Source organism: Vicugna pacos, chromosome 35 (genome assembly GCF_048564905.1).
Source record: "Vicugna pacos chromosome 35, VicPac4, whole genome shotgun sequence".
Lineage (NCBI taxonomy): Eukaryota > Metazoa > Chordata > Mammalia > Artiodactyla > Camelidae > Vicugna > Vicugna pacos.
In genome coordinates, this window is record NC_133021.1 from 30,005,900 (window position 1) to 30,025,268 (window position 19,369).

The 19,369-nt window shown below is 45.2% G+C and overlaps 1 protein-coding gene across 12 annotated transcripts in view; it reads left to right on the plus strand.

Annotated features, from left to right (window-relative positions):
• CELF2 (CUGBP Elav-like family member 2) overlaps positions 1–18,717 on the plus strand; it is a 466,579-nt gene extending 447,862 nt beyond the window's left edge. For 4 of the 12 annotated variants that reach the window (XM_072955423.1, XM_072955426.1, XM_072955430.1 and 1 more), the window contains 4 exons: positions 496–615; positions 5,157–5,354; positions 9,967–10,110; positions 13,256–18,717. In XM_072955423.1, the coding sequence (XP_072811524.1) occupies positions 496–615; positions 5,157–5,354; positions 9,967–10,110; positions 13,256–13,383 (590 nt within the window). In that variant the 3' untranslated portion in view covers positions 13,384–18,717. Of the gene's footprint in view, positions 1–495; positions 628–5,156; positions 5,355–9,966; positions 10,111–13,255 lie in introns of all 12 variants that reach the window. The other 8 variants (XM_072955427.1, XM_072955429.1, XM_072955432.1 and 5 more) reach the window with 3 other exon arrangements.
• The last annotated feature ends 652 nt before the right edge of the window (positions 18,718–19,369 follow it).

Sequence of the window (19,369 nt, forward strand, 5' to 3'; positions counted from 1 at the left end):
GGAAATCACTTTTTAGGCTTTTAATCTGACCTCATCCAAAAGGGACCCCAAGCAAGGCACACTGCACCACTGTGTGGTTCTGAAGGGCAAGCAGGGATGAGCTCCAGTGGGCAGGAAGGTGCCCAGAGGATGGACTGAAGTTCCTGGCCGTCCTCGATGGGAAGGAAGCTCACATTCACCGTGATTTCACAGCTAGAAATGGATCGAGTGCTTCTTTGACCAGTGGTCAGAGTGTTTGTGGACTTGCCCCTTTTGCCCAGCAGCCAGTGTGTTCACTGACTGGCACAACAGTTAACGATGGTTTTTTCCATTCGCCGAATCTAATCGTCAGAACTGCCACCAGTCCAGTCCCATGTCTTTGGTGGCTCCCAGACTTCGTGTGACGGAACTGTGGCTCCGTCTGCTGCCGTGAGGACAGGTGCCTTCCTGGGCCAGCCAGCTTTCACTCACCTTGTGCTTTCTCTCCCCATTTCCCCGTCTTCCTTTGGTTTCTAGTGGCTGCTTCAACCCCCAACTCCACTGCTGGTGCGGCCATGAATTCTCTGACCTCTCTCGGGACCCTGCAAGGACTGGCGGGAGCCACTGTTGGACTGAATAACATTAACGCACTAGCAGGTACCATAAACAGTGAGTATTTGCTGCTCTGGTGGACAGCCTTCCCCCAAATTCTCCCCAGATGATGGTCAGCCAGAAACAACCTGAAAAGGATATGTAATGGGGAAAACTAAAACTCGGGATGGAGGAGCACAAGCTTTGATGGGCATATGCTATCTGCGTTCATTCTGCCTTCCAAAGTACTCAGTTGTCACCACCCTTGAGTCTCTTCTAATGTGCAGACAGTGTATTCACCTGTAGGTTTCTGGGTTGACATACCTGCAGGTTTCAAGGGCTTTGGTTTTGTTCTGTTCTTCTGAGAGGCGGCGTATTATAATGGAGGAATTAAAGGGAGAGAAATCAGGGTCCAGTTCCACATCTGCTCCCAGTCACCTGCAGGAACGAGGCAAACCACCGCCCCCATTCTGGACTTCAGAGTCCCATCTGAAAACTGAAAGTTCTAGATCAGGTGATCTTAGAGGTCCCCTCCAGCTCTAAAACCCAAAGATTCATGGCAATTACACAGGAGGAGAGATGAGGCCTTGAGAAGAAGGAAATAAGGCTGAGAGGAGAGGAGCTGCCCCTGGAGGTAATGTCATCTGGAGCCTTTCTCCAGCAGCAGCCCCACAGGCACAGGTCACCGCCCCCCGACGGCAGGCTGCGGCAGCGAGCTTACAGGATGATGTAGTTCTGAAGCATACGGACTCACCGAAGCCCTCTAGGTTGTGTCTACGCAGCCTCCCCCTTTCTGGTATCTTAGATCTGTGGGGAGCATAGTACCCGGCCAGACGATGAGTCATAACTGAGGCTCAAGCTTAACACTGGCTCTTCCGCTGGGGGCGCTGATCCTCAGTCCACAGAGGGGACCACACGTTTGCCTTCAGCTCAGCCCACCCCCCATCCCGTCATGCCTGAGGACAGCCAAGCCCAGCAGGCCCACGACAGCCTGGAGATTCTGACTCTGGGACCTAATTACCTACCGTGAAGCCCAGGCATTTTATTTTACTGAAGGGTCCTTGGCAAGTTGCCTTATTTGAAGCCATGATTCAATAAGTGAACAGTTTTTAAAGGGTGACCAAGCAGTACAATTTCTTAAAAAGACAAAAAAAGGCAATAATTCTGTATCTTAAAATCCCAAAAGAATACCTTGCAATTTATTTGGTAAAGAAGAACCTAGAACCCATCCAAATGAAGACCGACTTTTACAGTCCTGATGAGAATGTAAGTCATACATTCAGAGGTAGGAAATGTTCAAGTTTTATTAAGTCCTTCTATTCAGATGCTCTGGGAAAAACAAACATAAGGTTGGACGGAGTCTTATCTGACCAAAGGCCAGAAAAAGAAGAAAAGAAAAAGAGTTTTCCTTCCAGACAGGATGGCTCTTGATTAGCAAGCAAATAGTAAACGGAGGGGTCCCCAAGTGGCCGCAGAAATGTTTTCTTCCAGCAGAACTGCCTGTAGCTCCCGTCCAGCCAGCGGCCCTCACTGCCTTGACTCCTGTTTCTGACCTTGTTCTGCAGACGCTCCAACCCCCCCGTCCTGCCCCGCGGCTGCGGACGTGTGCCTGCACACGTCCCTTCATGCTGCTTCTCTTGCCCCAGGACCTAGTTCCCCTAAAACCAGGAATTTGATTTGATCGCCTGCCTGTCCTTGGTCTGCACAGTAACAGGCCAGTGGGAATGGCTGTCCTCCTCAGCACGTGCTCATGACTGCTGTGTGTCGTCCTCTCGTCCGTCTGGTCCGCCCTCTGCGTCCCGTCCTGTCGCACTTTGCTGGGGTTTTCCTGTCGTGTCATTGTGAGTGGCCAGAGAGGGGCTCTGTTACGTGGCAGAGAGACCACGATTAGTTCTTGGGTCGGGTCTGTGTTTTTCAGGTTTGGCTTCTGGCAAGAACAGGCTTAAATTGTTTTGTTTTTTAAATTCCTTGCCATGGGGTTCCTAGCAGTATGGACGCTTCATGGGAAGCTAAGACTGCCCCTAGTTTTCAATTATCCCTGCTAGACCGTATGAACTAGGGACATGTTTAAGCTACAAGTCACGCAAAGCCATTCCTCCTAATTTGGTGAACGTGACTAGCAGAGCTGTTTAACATTCCAGCACTGGCTTGGAGCTAATATTTGCTTTCTCAAATACCAAGAGGAACCTTCTCGTACAGACCACCGTCTCTCAGACCATGCTCTCTTCACAGACACGATGCCGCCACCTGTCCTACTGGATAGCTCACAGAGTGGTCCAGGAGCGGCTACCTGGCCAGGGGCGGCTCCACACGTGCTGGCTGGAGCCCCCGTAGCACTGCTCCGTCCTGGCCCACTCCACCCAGGGGCCGGTACCTGTGCCAGAAGGAGAGTTCCCTGGTTTTCTGAGTAGAGCCAACTCTTTTCCATGGACAAAGAGCCAGGAAGAAAGTAGGTGGATGGAATTCACAGTGAATTCCCAAACTCAGTGCAAATTTTACACTCTTCCCTACCAGGGGGGCCGCTCAGCAACCCCAGACATAAAGTTCTGGTCAGTGGACAAGTAGCTGAACTGTTAGAGCGTGATATCCTGGTCCCTCCTTTACTCGTGATGAAACGTTGGGGCTACAGAGCACGCGGCACTGAAGCCAGGAGCAGGAATCCGCAAACTCAGAAGGAAGGGACGTGGGCAGTTCCCTAGCAGAGCGCCCCCTGCTGGATTATCGAGGGCTCTCCGGGCATGTTTCATAGACGAGTACCGGAACTAAGACCGAAAAAAAAGACTTTTTGCAGATGTATCTACCCAAGAGCCTGCTTCTGACTTTGTGTTTAAATGCATGTCCATGACATTCTTATTTTCCCTTGTTTAAATGACATGATTCTTCCAAATGGCTCACCCTGCAGTGCTTCAACGTATGATTATCTGAATATCACCAGCCCCAAATGTCTGGTGAATAGTGTTGATGGAAAGGTTTTCCGTAAAGGAGGAAAGACTGGATGCTTTCGGCGTATTCCTGTGGCTTTTCACCCTTTGTATGCATTGTGAAACGACTGTTTTATTTAATCGGTATTACTGGAATATTTAAAGACACATGTAATTACTCAGGCACACACAACCTCACATACACTTGTGACATTACTAACATCGGCATACGTACAAATGCCACTAACTTTACATATTCATATTCCTCTTTAACGGGAAGCATTTTATTCAGCTAACCTTCTTCAAACCAAAGTGTTTAGATGGAATTGAATACCAGCAGCTGAATTGACAAGTGTTAGCTTTGCTATAATGATTACTTAAAGAATAACACTAGAGAATTCACAGGAATAGCCCTCAAAAGTTGAAATCTTCCTTTGATGATTCTTCAAATTCTGCCAGGTAACTTGGTGTTGGCAAACACATTATCTCAGAATTTCCAGGACAGTTCCGGTTTTAAATATTCTCAATGCACTTGTACTTGTTAGAATTTTCACCCTTATTTTTATACAAAAAGGAGTTACACCATAGAGAAGGAGAGCCCTGGGCTGGAGAGGCCCTGAGGAGTCCCCTCTGGATCAACACCTTTTATTTACTTGGCACCTCTGTCAGCTCTCTCCCTACCCCCCAGGCAGGTCAGGCCAGCTGTGAGCAGCTCACACACACACAGGATCAGCTGAAGCAGGCAGAACCCTTCAGAAAGCAGACCTTCTCTGAGATACAGTCCCCAAAACACAACCAACCATGGTGATGATGTGGCTGGAGTGTCACTTGTTGGAGCTGCAGTTCACACAGAGATGGTAGTCCTGAAAAGTCCATCCAGTCTTGCAGGAGCATGAATTTATTCTTCTGTGTCAAATAAGGGGGGCGGGGGAATGGGGGGGGGGAGCTTAAAAGGTAATTCTCCTAACCTGGAAAATTTTAAAAGGCTGTGTACCAGGAGCCAGGGGACGCCAGTGACCACTGCAATTAAATACTAGCTGTGCCCAGCCCTGTGGAGAAGCCAGAGGGGGTAAGCTACAGGTCACAGGAAGGCACCCCCAGGGTCTCGCCTGCAGGGCCTGAGGTGCGGGGCCCTCAGAGGGGCAGTGCTCCCCACCACTCCTCTGATGGCAGGGGCGCCCAGCCATTTCCTCCCTGGACAGCTTAATGGAGAAAAGTTTCATTCAGTCCTTTTCCCCTCACCCCCTGGAGCCAACCCATGGCTCCTCAAAGAGCCCAGTAAATGGATTTAAGTGTACAGATGTCACCGGCCTCTGCCACGTTTTTGTTTCTTATTTAACATGCTTCCAAGCAGAAGGCTTTTATTCCAAAAAGACAAGGACAGTACTTGCCAGTAGCACGGTGCATGGAATCAAGAATGTGTCGTCTAACTGTCGCGCCTCCGTGAATTCTGATCACTGGCCAAGCAGCGAGGGGCCTCGTTGCTCAGGGGCTGGGGGTGGCTGTGTGTGTGTCTGCCGTTGCTGTGGCCGCGACCTCACGGCTCCGTCTGAGTCCCCGTCGGCTTGCCCAGCGCGCCTGCTGCATGCACTTGCTGTCGTCTCTGTGTCAGAGGACTCTAACTTCCTTTGAAAGCACTAATGAAAAGTGCTGTTTCTCTTCTCTATTGTTGGGTTTTTTGTAAAGTTGCTCAAATGCTCTCAGGTATGGCGGCTCTGAACGGAGGACTTGGCGCCACGGGCTTGACGAATGGCACCGCGGGCACCATGGACGCCCTCACGCAGGCCTACTCAGGGATCCAGCAGTACGCGGCGGCCGCGCTGCCCACGCTCTACAGCCAGAGCCTGCTGCAGCAGCAGAGCGCCGCGGGCAGCCAGAAGGAAGGTGCGTGCCCCGCCGCGCCCCGCGGAAGCCGAGCGCACGGGGCAGAGCGGCCCCTCCACGCTCCTGTCTGTGTTTTGGTCTGGTTCACGAAACCCAACAGGCCTAACTCCTTTTGTCTTCTGGTTTAACTTTTCATCTGCCGCTTGAGATGGATGTCTCCCCCGCTGTGTGCCACACGCAGCGACCTAGGAGTCGCTACCATCAAGAAATTGCCGGGAGCCCCCTCTCCCGAAGCAGCACGGACCACCTGTGATTTGTCCCTTATGTGTCAACTCCTCATTAGTGGGAAGGAAGACCTGATGCAGCCTCCTGTGGGCAGGTCCCAAGATTCTCCGAGTCCACATCCCCCGTGATTGTAGCTCCCCTCTTAGCAGGCGACGGTTTCCAGGTTAATGATAAAATCCACTGTTAGGGCTGACTCGGTCTCTGTTTAATCAAGGATCTTCTGGGGAAGCAAGTTAAGTGATGGATTGCCTTGCTTCTCAGCCATTAAGGCAAAATAAACAACAGGAAGTTCATGCTAAGAATAGATGAAAGCTAATTATAAAACAGTTCATGAGTTAGTCCAAACAGGGAGCGTCTGACTCCTCCTTTCTCACCTTCGGTTTAGTCCTCCTTGACTGAAGTTGTTTTTAAAGCAGAGTCTGCCCTGGGATGTTCCTCCTTCTGACTTGTTTCAGATTCAGGAAAGGCAATTAGAATAGGGAGGTATGCTGAAGACATCTTTTAAGTTTCTTTCCCTCTCCTTTATCCTTACCCCCATAGCTCCAAACTGGTTTTTGTCTAAATACGTTGACTTTAAACATGGTGTTCTATAACAAATAGAATGATTTTACTTTGTAAAGCTGTGATTTGTAAAAAGAGATGCAGCTTTAAAGATACTCTTTTTTTTTTCTTTTTTAAAGGGTTTTTCTGTTTATTAGTAACAGAGTGGTAAAAATGAGGGCTATTTGAAAGTCTGAATTTCCTGATTTCAACTTTCTCTTTACTCTCAGCTGTGACTGTTATTGTAGATTTTTTAAAATACATACAACTGTTCAGACCACTGCATTTTCCCAGGCATGTAAGACCCTAGGCCACAAATACCATGGCTTCCCAAAGAAAAGCCTGTGGTGAGGTCCCTTTGCATGGGGTCCGACTCCCATGGTGACAAATAAGGGTGGTAGGAGGGAGCACGTGAGGGAACCATGTCCTCAGAAGGGACCGTGAAGGCCAGTTTCCTCACGTGCATTTTAGAGAGTGTTGGTCACTTCACCATCCAGCCGGGCCTCACGGCAAACTCTGTAACCTGTGTCGCTGAGAAAACATCAGTCACCAGCAGGCTCAACAGTTAGTTAGTGGCTTAAGGATAAAGTCTGGGCTCTGAAGCAGTATTTTTCCAACTTGCTTCACCCCAGCTCACTGCCCTAAATTTCTATGCCTTGAGTTTTAGGCGCTCCTTGTGCGATAATTAATCCTCTGGAATTAATGTAAAATAGTTCAAAATAAATACTGCCAGTTCCAGCTTATTTATATTTATATTATATGTAAGATACCAGTAGCTTGCTTTAGTGGGTTTTTTGTTGTTTTTGTTTTTTTAAAGTTGAATTTATTCATTTTATTATTTTTGTCTAACTTTTTTTGTGAAGGGGAGGCAATTAGGTTTATTTATTTATTTATTTATAGAGGCGGTCCTGGGGATTGAACCCAAGACCTTGTGCGTGCTCAGCACGTGCTCTCCCACTGAGCTACACCGCCCCCTATGCTTTAGTGTTTGATTTTGTTGTTGGCAGTGTTTGTTCAACTTTTTGTTTTTTTAAATCATCTCCCTTCTTCTCATACCTCCCTCCTGATCACCTTCTTCTCACCCAGGTAACCTATGTTCAAGAAATCTAAGCCATCTGAATGTGTTTAACTAAAGCATAATGTAAAAGGCAGGCCATACTGGGAAAGGAAAAAAAGAAAAAAAACCTGTAATTAATCCCACTACTAGAAGATTTTTAGGTGTTCTACCCCATAGTTCTGTCCTTAATCAAAAGAGTATGTACCCTGGGGTGTGTGTGTGTGTGTGTGTACAGAAAAATAAGCCAGTATCGCTTTGTAGAGAAAACGGTTTTAATATTTTCTGCATCTAAATCTTCTGTAGGGTGATAGCGTCCCTATAGAGACCTAAGTCCAAGAAAGCTGACCCCCTTTCCTGCCATTCCTAAATGCCCTCTGACCTCTTTCACGCCTTCCCAGCATCATCTGTTTGCAGGAGGCAAGACACACACACACACACACACACACACGCACACGCACGCACGCACGCACGCGCGCGCGCGCGCAGAGCCTCCAAGCCCCAACCAGACGCTGCACAAGGCACTGGCCGTCTGATACGGACATCCCAGCTCTTTATGCTGGGTCAAGTGCCAGGTGAGAAATATGAGTTCCCGACCAGCTGGGACCAGCAGCACCACACAGAGCACGCTAACAAGTTCAAACCCCACGTAGTAGGAGAAGGCTTAGGAAGGCGCAGCTGGTCAGCAGGTTTTCAGTGAAGGGAGAGGGAAGGAAGCTACACAGGTAGGACCCTCAAAGAATGGCTGTCGGTTTTGTAACCCTTGGTATCAATGGCAGTAGCTGCCTACACTTGAATATTAACAGGTTTTACATATCAAGTCACCCTTTTCTCATTTTAACGTTAACAATGTTGGCAGTTTGCAAAAGCCAAGTATTTCTTGCTGACGAAGAAAAAGACAAAGCCGCCTTGGGTTTACCTTCTTCCTATTTTCTTGGTCCCCTACCTGGCATGGATACATTCAGAATGCACAGCATTCAAGAAAGCCAGGCCATCCAGGCATAGCCAGTAATCTGTCATAGTGCATTAAAATTGCATTTCCTCCCCAGGCTTCAGGAGGTGAGATGACTTCACAGTTCAGATTGGGCACCATTAATCCTCATTTGTGCACTTGGATCTGTTATTGAGAAGGAACATTCAGTCTGGGTAGGACTGGATTTGCCTGATGTGCACATTGCAGAGGCCCCTAGGGCACAGCAGCTCTCAGAACATCCATTTCCAATGTTTGAGTTTTGTATCTGTTCATACTAAGTTTTGACTTTAAGAGTTTCTTTAAAGAAAAAAAACAGGAAACATTTGGGGACTTACCTAAACCTTGTAATTGTGTCCCTTTAAGTACAAACTGCCTCTCTCACTCTGGAACATGGATCTGTCCCTGGAAACTGAGCGATGCTGAAAGTTAAAAAAGAAACGCTTCATCTCTGTGGTTTCAGAAATTTGCCTGAAGAAAATTTCCTTGTGAAAAGTCCCATTCATTAGAATGCATTTTTCTTTGACAATTTTGTGTGTGTATGTGGAAAGAAACTTTGACTTTTCTTTGCAAATTGGTTTCTCCCTTTTATTTTTACGAAGTTCTTTTCAACCCCAGTTTTACTTTTTGTCGACCCACTCTCCCCCAGCCCCTTGGAAACGCACTGCAGCCTTTCCTTGGGGCTTCCCAGTGGAGCAGCCAATCCCGGTTCCTCCTCCCGAGAAAGCCGGTTAAGGTTCCATGAAGCAGCTGCAGAGGCTACTTCACCAGTTTTGGGAGCTCCCTTCCCTCCCAGACACCATGCCCAGAATATCCTAGGGGCATCCAGCCTGGGGCCTCCCCAGAACCATCTGGGGAAGGATCGGCAGCTATCCCTAGCACCCTTTGACCTGAAATGCAATCTTGCCTGTTACATATCAAAACACAATTACCTTCCATCACGTCACTTGGATCCCTTCCTTTTTGCTTTCTTTAACCTGCAGATGGTCTTGCACAGGTGGCTAGAGAGATGGGAGAATGAAATGGAAAGGAAGTTAGGAGAGCTTACCTCTGCAGTGTAGCTCAGATCTTCCTCATTCTGCCCTGGTTGGCTGTATTTCTGGAAGTGATGGTTAAGAGCGAAGAGCTGGGCCCTGCTTAGTCTTTGACTGGCTTCTACACCTCATGCGTTCATTTGCAAGGCTAATGCCCAGTGTATAATTCTGATCACAGCTGTTAAACTCCAGCTACCTATTTTTCCCTGTCTTGACTCATTGCCAGTCATTTCTAAGATGATTATTAGACTGTGTGTTAAGAGATTTGCCAAATCAAAGCTGGATGGATAATTAGGTAAATGATTGAGGAATCCAGGCAGCATTACTGCTCTATCCATTATTTCTAAATTGCTGCAATTTGCTTAGAATACACAGGACACTCTCTCCTAAAAGGGACAGTATGTGCTACAAACCTCAGGCCTCCCAGGAAAAATCCCACGCCTGCAGTCTCGTCCCCCACTCTGCCCCAGGACTGCCACCTTCATGCCCAGGACGGCTGAAAATAAGTGCTCATGTGCAGTAAGCAGACACGACCCACAGAAGATTACAGGTGAAAAGGAAGCCATGCTTAGCCAGTGTCTCTTCAGAAGTCAGGAAAACGCGAGGGAGGATTCCTGTCCTAAAAGACTTAACCGCACTGGACATTTATCCATCTCTTTCATTCGCTTTCAGTATGAGAGACAGCCACATGCTTAGCTTATCTGTCGTTAAAGCGTTCCTGAGAAGAGGCGTGGGGAACTGAGAAGCGAAGAATACCTTACTCTGGTTTTTTTTTTTCCCCCTCTTTAGGTCCAGAGGGTGCAAACCTCTTTATTTACCACCTTCCACAGGAGTTTGGAGACCAGGACATCCTGCAGATGTTCATGCCTTTTGGAAATGTTATCTCTGCTAAAGTCTTCATTGACAAACAGACCAATCTGAGCAAGTGCTTTGGTATGCAAAAAGAGCCCCAGCTAGAATAGCACAGTGCATTCCCGAGTGAGGAGTCGTGGGAAGGAAAATGTCAATGGCCAGTATTTTAGGAGGCGGGATGGGGCCTTCAATGTGTGTCATGTGTCCTGGATCCATGTAAGCAGATTGGGCAAAGTCACCTCATCAAAAAGAGAGAAAGGAGCTAGATAAAAAGGAACGATGTGGGAAATGAAGTGCCCACACCATAGGCGATGCTGCACGCTGCACGTCTCGCTACCTATAACCAGTGCTCTTCCATTATAGAGCAACAGCAAGCTCTTTAGGCCCCATAATTTGAACCACAAATGTCACCAGGTGGAAGTACAGTTTACACACTGTGGGGTGGTTTAGGCTGTCCTGGCATAGAAAGGCATGCAGACACCTGGCTACAAACTCATAGCCTTCCGGGTTCACTGTGACTCAGACACTGGGGATGGGGGCAGCACATTGTATTGGGGGCATCCGGATGGACATAAAAACACATTCACCGGTGCCATCACAGTACGGATGTGCTCAGGGCCTGCCATGTCACAGCTCCACAAGCCCAGGGGTGGGGGGTTGATTTAGCTCACAGAGATGTGAAATGCTGCACTATGCTGGGATCAGGAGCTAGAACTGGGATGGCAGGATCTGCAGGGCCTGCCTGAGTGGGTGCAGTGCACAGGAGATGCAGGTGCTCTCAGCACGCTGGCAAACCCAGCTCCTTGGTGGCCCGAGCTGTCACAGCCTCCTCCCTCAAGCAGCCTGGACTCTGCCCCCGGGCGATTTTTGCTCCCTGAGAGAGTAAGGCGAAGTCACTGCTTGCACTACTGTCTTACAGCAGGAGGAGCACTCTCACTAAGTCTGTTTCTCCTTTCATTTCTTAAACCCTTTTGGTCCCCAAAGTAGTTTAGCGGCTGGAATATTCAGAGTGTATACACTACTCACTTGGCAAGTTCTGGCCCAGTCTGAGGTACAGCATTTGCTTTAATCTCTCCTCCAGCTGAACAGTTCACATTGGTGGCAGGTACCAACAGTAGCACAAAACAAGGAGCACAGATATGGGCCAGAGGAAGTACAATAGAAGTACGTGGTGGAAGGAAAACATCAAAGGTGGAGGTGGTTCTCAGAGAGGCAAACCCTCAAACTTGGTATTCAGCTGACCGGTAATGGGGCACCCAGTCTAAAGAGAATGTCTTGGCTTCTCAAATCCATTATCATAAGGTCTTTCTAATTTCTGTGCTGTTGCCCAGGAAGGCCTGAAGCCTCTGTTGGTAGAGGAATTAGTGTATCAGCCATTTAAAGTCACTGTTTTTATCCAAGTGGAAAGGCTGTTAGCCTGAACCCATTAGAAGTATATAAACGCCCCTGTGATGGTTCATGCGAGTGAAATGGAGAGTAAGTCATCCTGCCGGGCGTGGGCGCGTCCCGCGGAGAGCTCACCGCGGGGAGCGCCCCCGCACAAGGCTACGGGCCAGCCATTTGGATTCCTCGTCCCTAAACAAGGTGCTGGGCTTGTTTGGAGACTGGAAAAGGATTGTATTTCCTGGTTTGATTTTGAGAAAATATTTACTGTCTTGAAAAGAGATTCTGTCAGCCCACAAAGCACTTAACCAGTTTTCAGAATAATGCCCCACTGCATAGCTGGGAGGACCGGCAGGCAGCCGTGTCCAGCACCTGGCACTGCGTTTTCAGTTTGTGTTAACAGGGGCAGCAGCCCGTGCCTAGGTGTGCTGCCTGCCCGGGGCCCCGGGTGTGCTGGTCACAGGCGGCACTCCATCCTGAGCCCCTGGCCAGTTTCCTTATCCGTCATCTCGCCCTTGACCCATCTCCATTCTTTAATCGTCTTGCTACCTCTGGATAAAGACCTAGAGTAAAAGGAGAAAATCAGCACAAGAATCTTCAAGGTCACATTTATTGGGAATTAGATTTAACAAAAACTTAAACCACCGCTTTGCACACACCCGGCCTGTGAGCATCGGTCCTGCCTTATACTATGTGCCCACTTTTATCAGCCGAGAACTCTGCTAAAGGTACATTTGTGTCCCTGTCTTCCTCCTCTAACCTGCGAAGGAATTTTCTCCTTGGCTTTAATCGTCCATGGCTGGAAGAACTTAGTCTATATACAGAACTTTCTGAACAGCACATGGTCAGAGCTAAAATCCAATCAGCGTGACAGCTTCCTTTCAACAACAAAGCAGGGGCCATACAAGCTCCAGCGTTAAGTAAAGACACCTTTGCGTGGACCCCCCCCCCAACCAGTGTTAAAACAGACTGAGTGGTCAGAGCTGCGCCTGGGTCTTGGCAAGGCACGGGTGCTTGTCCAGAGCACGAGTGTCACACAATGAGAGGAAGATCCCGGAAGTGTGAGAGGAAGGCTGTTAAGCCCTGAGCTGTTTAGACTGTTTGTTCCCTAGGACTCGGGCATACAAAGTAGCAATTTCCATTCTGCTGAATTCAGTAGAGCTTTGAAAATGGAAGTTAAGGAGAATGGCCCAGCATTTCTCCTGGGTCCCTGGGTTCCTCTCAATAATAGTGCCAAGTGGTAAAAATCAAGTATAAATTATTCTAGAGCTAATTCACTGACTGACCCCATCCTGCATACACTAAGAGTTGGACTAGAAAGAGGCAGGGTCTTTGGCAGCACATCTGTTACCCAGCCCTTCCCTTAACTGTCCTGCCTTTGAACCTCACCGGGTTGGGGCATGTGAGCCTCCGGGGCCCTTCGAGATCTAGAATATTTATGCCACCGCTTCTGTGAGCACCACTTACTGATGTACCGGAGTTTCTGTCAAAGGGGCCTTAAACAAATGGATCTGACTGAAATCAGTAAACAAAGAGACCCAATTCACTCAAACAATAGGGACTGAGACTTTAGCTTTCTGCGGAGGGGTTTTGTTCTCATGATAGCAAACTACCAGTCCAGCCAGCTTTTTCACTGTGTCTCCACTGCTTCTCAGTGGATGTTTCCAGTGCTGCCCCTCCACCATAACCTGTAGTCCACGGACTGGGTAGAGCTGAACCGGGACCAGAGGATGGGCGCGTGTTACCACTCGCAGTTACACTATCCAGCGACCCGGAGACCCCTGCCCCTCCTCGGCTCTCTCCCCATCTTGATTCCCACCCTCCTTCCCCTTGTGTTTTCCAGGTTTTGTTAGCTACGACAATCCAGTGTCTGCGCAAGCTGCTATCCAGGCTATGAATGGCTTTCAGATTGGCATGAAACGCTTGAAGGTCCAGCTGAAGCGCTCCAAAAACGACAGCAAACCTTACTGATCCTAACCCCAGAGGCTCCCTGCTCTTATTTTAGCTTTCTTAGGGTAAGTCCCACGAGCCAGCCTGTTCTCAACAGGAAAGGCAGAGGAGGACCACATTGCCAACTTTTACCAAGAGAGACGGTTATTTTTACAATAAGGCCTCCATCTCCCCCTCCCGGCCCCTCCCCAGTTCGCCATAAGTAACACTGCGGCTACCTTGTTTCTATCGAGTAAACTCCTCCTCCAGTTGTGCCACTGTATTCTCCTTTGTTTTGCAATTTGAATCTCCTTTTACCTTTTTTTGTTTTGTTTTCGTTTTTTCGCTTTTTTAAAAAGAAAAACACACAGACACAAATAAATGACATCTTGAGAATTTAAACGGCAAGCAAAGGCAAACGTGCAATTCTGAGACCCCTGGTGCCCCCAGCACTGCCTGGAGGAGTCACCCCTCCAGGCTGCGCCCACCCCTTAGGAGGGGCACCAGCTGTTCGTAGAGGTTAAGGCGGTGGCCTAGCGCAAGAGAAAAGCCAGGAGAAGCACTTAAAACAATACAAAATGTCTTTCCACTACATTTGGTTTCTTTTAATCAGAAGGATTTTATTTTAGGGTTCAAAGAAACGACACTTATTGGTCAGATTATTACTACTGGTTTGTCTATTTTGTTGTTGTTTTATTTTAGTTTTTAGAAAGGATTAATGTAAAAAAAAAGATTTAGAGATCTGTTTCTTAAAGCTACAGGGTTTAAAAATAAAATAAAAATGAGTGAAAATACTTGACGTTTCTTGAAAGATAAATTTAATAATAAATAAATACATAAATAATACATAAATAAAAAAGAAAGCCACAGGCCTGTAAATTTTATTTGTAAAAAAAGCATTTCTATTTTTGTACAAAATTTTTACTGCCTCAGAAATAATGGAAGTTATTTATTGCCTATTGTTAACTTATTGGGTACCTAAGGAGCAGTTCTCTGTGCTAGCTAGATCCTTTTGAAGTAGTCTCTAGAGGAATCCTTCTAGGAGTGGGCTTTTTTCACCGTTGAACCCTAGGCCTAAAGTTCATGCTTTATCCTCTCGTTGTTTGTATCTGTCTGATGATTTTGTTCGTAACTTCCATTACCTAGTTTACGGCTCGGTCGTCTGACTTTCCCCGTATGTTACATTTGTTGAAACTGGACCCTCTTTCCCATCCCTTGCCAGCCCCTCACCCCAGAACACCCGGAATCCATCCCCTCTCCCTCTCGGATGGATTCTCCTGGGTTCCATTGTGCTGTGGATAAAGACTTTAAGAAATGCAAATTACGTGGATGGCTCGCGACTCCCTAATGCCCTAAGATTTGCATTAGTTTTTCTCCCGCACCCTGAAGAGTGATTTTTGTTGCTGCTGCATAGATTCTGTGTAACTTTTTACTCTTCCTGTTTTCTCCCTAGACATCTTCATGCCCGTTAGTTCACCGTTTGCCTAGCATGTCCCTGTGGCGTCTCAAAAAAAACAGTTTCATCGTCCCGTCATTGTTTCTGATGTCTTTCTGACCTCACATCATATTTGGTTCTCCTACTGACCTTTGATCTAGTTTGACCTTTGAAATTTGCATGTGACCTCATCTAGCTATGAATTCTGGGAAGTCAATGTGAAAAACATTGCTGCATTCATGCAAGACTGAAATTTATTATTAGACAAATTAATTATAGAAGAAAAACCTGTGGCAAAAATGTTTCTTTCTTCTTCTTTTTTTTTTTTCTTTTCATAAAACAGACTTGAAAGTATTATACAGGGATTGGCATTCTTCCCGGTCACTGGTAACAATAGCAATATGTGTCCAGGGACACAGAATGTTGGTTTCTAACAGACTACTTCCAAAAACAGTTTGAGAAAAAAACTGTCTGATTTTAAGTCTCTAGAGGTCTGTAATAGTTTTTACATTTTTCAGGCAGTGTAAAGTTTTTTGATAAGGCCATTTTAGGTGGCTCACTTTCTCATTAAGATATATATATAGAACCACTTTTTGTAGATTAGTATAAGAAAAATATTTACCCTGTTTTGGGGCAAATGCTACCTATTTGTGTCACCTTTTGCTGAACTGACTCACAGTTAGACAATCCATGGTTTAATGCACATGAAATGACCTATATTTTTTACTGTTTCAATGTACAGGAGAAAGGTTACTGTAAACTGTGTTACGTTGGTGCTTCTGTGAATTAAGTTGTGGTTTCATCATGAGTCTTATGGTCTTAATGTTCTTTGTTGATAAGACACGTTTAGAATTGGTTTATTTAAAACAAAAAAGAATTTCAAAAAAAGTTCGCTTAAAAAAATTTCACGTGAGGGGAAAAACAAAAACTATTCCAGAATAAGTTTTGTGTTGGCTTGTAAAGCATTGATGTCATTTTTTTTTTATTGTGGACTATTTAGATGTGTTTGTGTTCAGCAAAATGTGATTTTTTTTTCTTTTAAAGAAAAAAAGTGAAAATATATAGTGCCAAATTCCAAAGGTACTTCCTTCCTAGAGCTTCAGTGTGTTTCTTGTGAGAAGTAATTTGATAACATGGGTATTTTATTATGTGTTTTGTATAAATCCCTAATATTTAAAAAACAAAAAACAACAAAAAAAAGAGGTTAAAAAGTTTGTTAACTTGCTATCCTGTGGTCTTGTTGCCTGAAATTGTTATTGTTTGTTATTTCTCTATAATGTTTTTTGTAAGACATTGTATAAGTGCCCATGTCTCACTTTTTTAACCACTCTGCACATCAATGCTGTGACGGCAACCTCACAATGTATTTTCTTCATAATCTATGGAAACCTCTAAGGTGAGAAAGTTTTGAACTTTTAACCCTTTCTACCCAGAGCTGTCTGGAATGTTGATAACTTTTTATACTGTCATCATTTTTGTTTGATTTTGGGGTGTTTCTAATTTGGATTTTTTTACCCCCTACATATCTTTTTGAATTGTTTTTTCTCTTTAGTATTTTTTTACCCTTTGGGTGAGATCCAAAAGAAAAAAACTCCACAAGGAAAAGCTGAAGGAAAAAAATGTACTTTAACCCTCGGGTTGTTTTTGGTTTTGTTTTTTTGTTTTTAATTCTTAATTTGCTGCTGGAATTCCTTCTTCAGTTTTAATTAAAGACAGTTCACTGGATCAACCTTCTGAGGTGAATGGTAGACACATTCGAGCAGCTAAATAGACCTTAAATTCAGTATGCAGGGTAGTGCCAGTTACTTTCATACACCTTCCAGCTAAATGGCTCTGTGATGGGGTAGTCTTTGGAGGGATTTTTGCTTTTGTTTCTTAAATGCTCCTGATTAACGTTTCTACTCAGCCATTGTGTTGGGGATTCTCTGACCCCCCGTGGATACCTCTGAATAAGCAAGGTGTCTGGACTTGGAAGCTGAAAGTCCCTTCCCTGCCTCTGTATTTTGAATTGAACGCATTGAAGGGGACTGACCACACAAGTGAAACTCAGTTCTTTATCACAGTCACTGACCAAAAACCTAGCGCCAGCCCCTGCCGCCACTTTCCAAAGTGCCATATTCCTTTGACTTGCTGTCTTGACAAACCCCGAAGTCATCCCCACAGCCCCGACACAAACTCCTGCCTTTCTGGAAGCTTCTTTGTCTCTAATGGCGTTCAGAAACTGCTGGCTCCCTTTCCTTCCTCCTTTGTCCACTCACCACCACCCCGTTTGGTTTAATGTGTGTGTGGATGCAATAGCCCTGGGATGGAAAGGACTAGCCTCTAATCATGCAAAAAAAAAAAAAAAAAGTTTCCTGCTTACAGCACATGCACTTACAATGAAACGACTTGTACTATCCTCACACGTGTTTACTACTCCTGGGGCCTTCCTGCATCCTTCGAGGGCTATTTGGTTCTTCCTGCGGCAAGCGGCTCAGTGAAAGGTTATCACGCGCGTCTCCCTCGTATACATGAGACGGTGGGACAGAGACACACACGAGGGAACACAGGACGGCACCATTTGAATTCCCTAGACTGTTCCGTTCAGAATGTCTTATTAAATAAATTACACATACATCTTAAGCATTTTTTTCCCCCTTTCTTCACTGAAGCAGGACGTGCTCCACTGCCCTGACCGGAGGCGCAGGGTGGGCACTTAGAGCTGGTGTTGATTCTGCAGGCAACCAAGACAGTGCTTTTGGGGGGCGGGGAAAGACCTTTTTTTTTTTTCTTTTTTGGTATATTTCATTGTTAAAAAGATAACCCCCCTCAAAGACAAGCTGTCCTTTTCTTCACTTTATCTTTTAATATCAGAAGGGACAAGCTGCAGGGTGCGAAGGGCCTGTGCCAGAGGAAAAAAAAAAAAACACAGGGAAACTGCTTTTTTAAAAATCAAGTGTAGACAATAGTCGTTTTTAAACTAAATTAGAGAATTGCGATCAAATGGCAGTCCTCAAAGGCGTCACAAGTTCATCTTTCTTTCACCATAGGGGTTCTAGTTTGGCTTACGCTACTCTGGACTCATTTTACTGTTTCTGTTTTTATTATCTTAAGTGCTAATTAACAAGAAGAAATAAAATTTTAAAAAAAACCTGTAGTTTCATTACCTTTTTGAATAATGTCATACAAAAAAATGTATTTGTGTTTTTTTGTGCTGTGAGAATTGTTGTTTGTAGATTAATATCATTTTGTTTAGAATTATAAAATAGTTTTTAAATATTGTCTGATAAAAGCCAAAGTTAATGCACCCTAGTGAAAACTGTAAGACCATTTGAGTATTGTTTCTGTTTTATTGATGCATTTGGATTTTGTTGTTTGATGGAATTTGAGCCAAAAAAAAACAAACAAAAAAAAAACAACAAAAAAACGCAGGCTTTCCTATTTCTACAACTGATTGTACTTATGCATTTTGTACCAGTGGAACTTTTTATACTGGAGATTAAAAAAAAAAAAAGGAAATTTTTGTGGCTTACTCTAGTGGGCCCCCTGACAATGACTGACTTCAAGTTTGATTTCTGGTTGATAGAAAGAAAGTTGCTTTACTTTTGAGAATTAAAAACTTTGGCTTGATTTCTTTTTTCCCTTTGCTTATATCTAGCATTAGAATTTTGTCTTAAAAAAAATACAGCGGTAAGTTTCACTTTTTATTCTGTATTGTGCAGTTACACAATAAGGTAATTAGATTTAGAAGTACTCAGTCACTTTAAGTGGATAAATGTATTAGTTAAAACTTTAGGGGTTTGCTTTTTTGCTGTTTAGATCAAAGTTTTTTCTGATTCTTCTGTCCTCATTGTGAACATAACCGTGTAGTTGAAACAGTCAAACTTATTTTTGTAACGTATGTTATTGTGTGATGCAGTTTTTGGCTTCTGTCTCCAATATTAAACCATTTCCTAATACCTGTTCCTCTCTCTGCGTGTTGTGTTGTTGGCAGTCATTCTGTGTTGGTGATGCATCTACACACCTCACTGTTTCACGTATCTGTTTTTTTCTATATGTTGTGTAAAAAAGATACAGTCGATTCCACCTAAGTGAATATCTGATTTAGGGGAAGGAGAAACTGCACACCAGCCACCTCTAATTTAATTACCACAGCCTATTTTAACCTCTGCTTCCAAGATTTCTACATACTTTCTATGGTCTACCTAGACACCTGCCTCCAGGGATGGATTTGCCAAGACCTTGCAAAGTCTTTTGAGCACACTGGTACATTTCACTCTCCCCCCTCCCGCTCTGGACCTCCCCTCGCCTTCTCTCTCAGACCCCCTCTCTGGGACACAGTGATGCAGATCTCAACACTCAAAAAACAGCTGCTGTTTTGCTGCGTGACCTTAAGAAGCAGCAGATCTGGGGTTCCTTCTATTGTTACCATTAAACTCCTATCAGAAACCAATCACATTTTTAAAGAGGTGAGCTCTCAAGAGAAGAAGAACTTAAAAACGTACTCACCTGGTGAACAGGTGTGAAAGGGTTAAACTTAAATGTGTGTTGCCATCATCAATAGAAAAGTAATTTAAATTATTCATTTTTGAGAGCTAGCTGAATCCAGGAGCA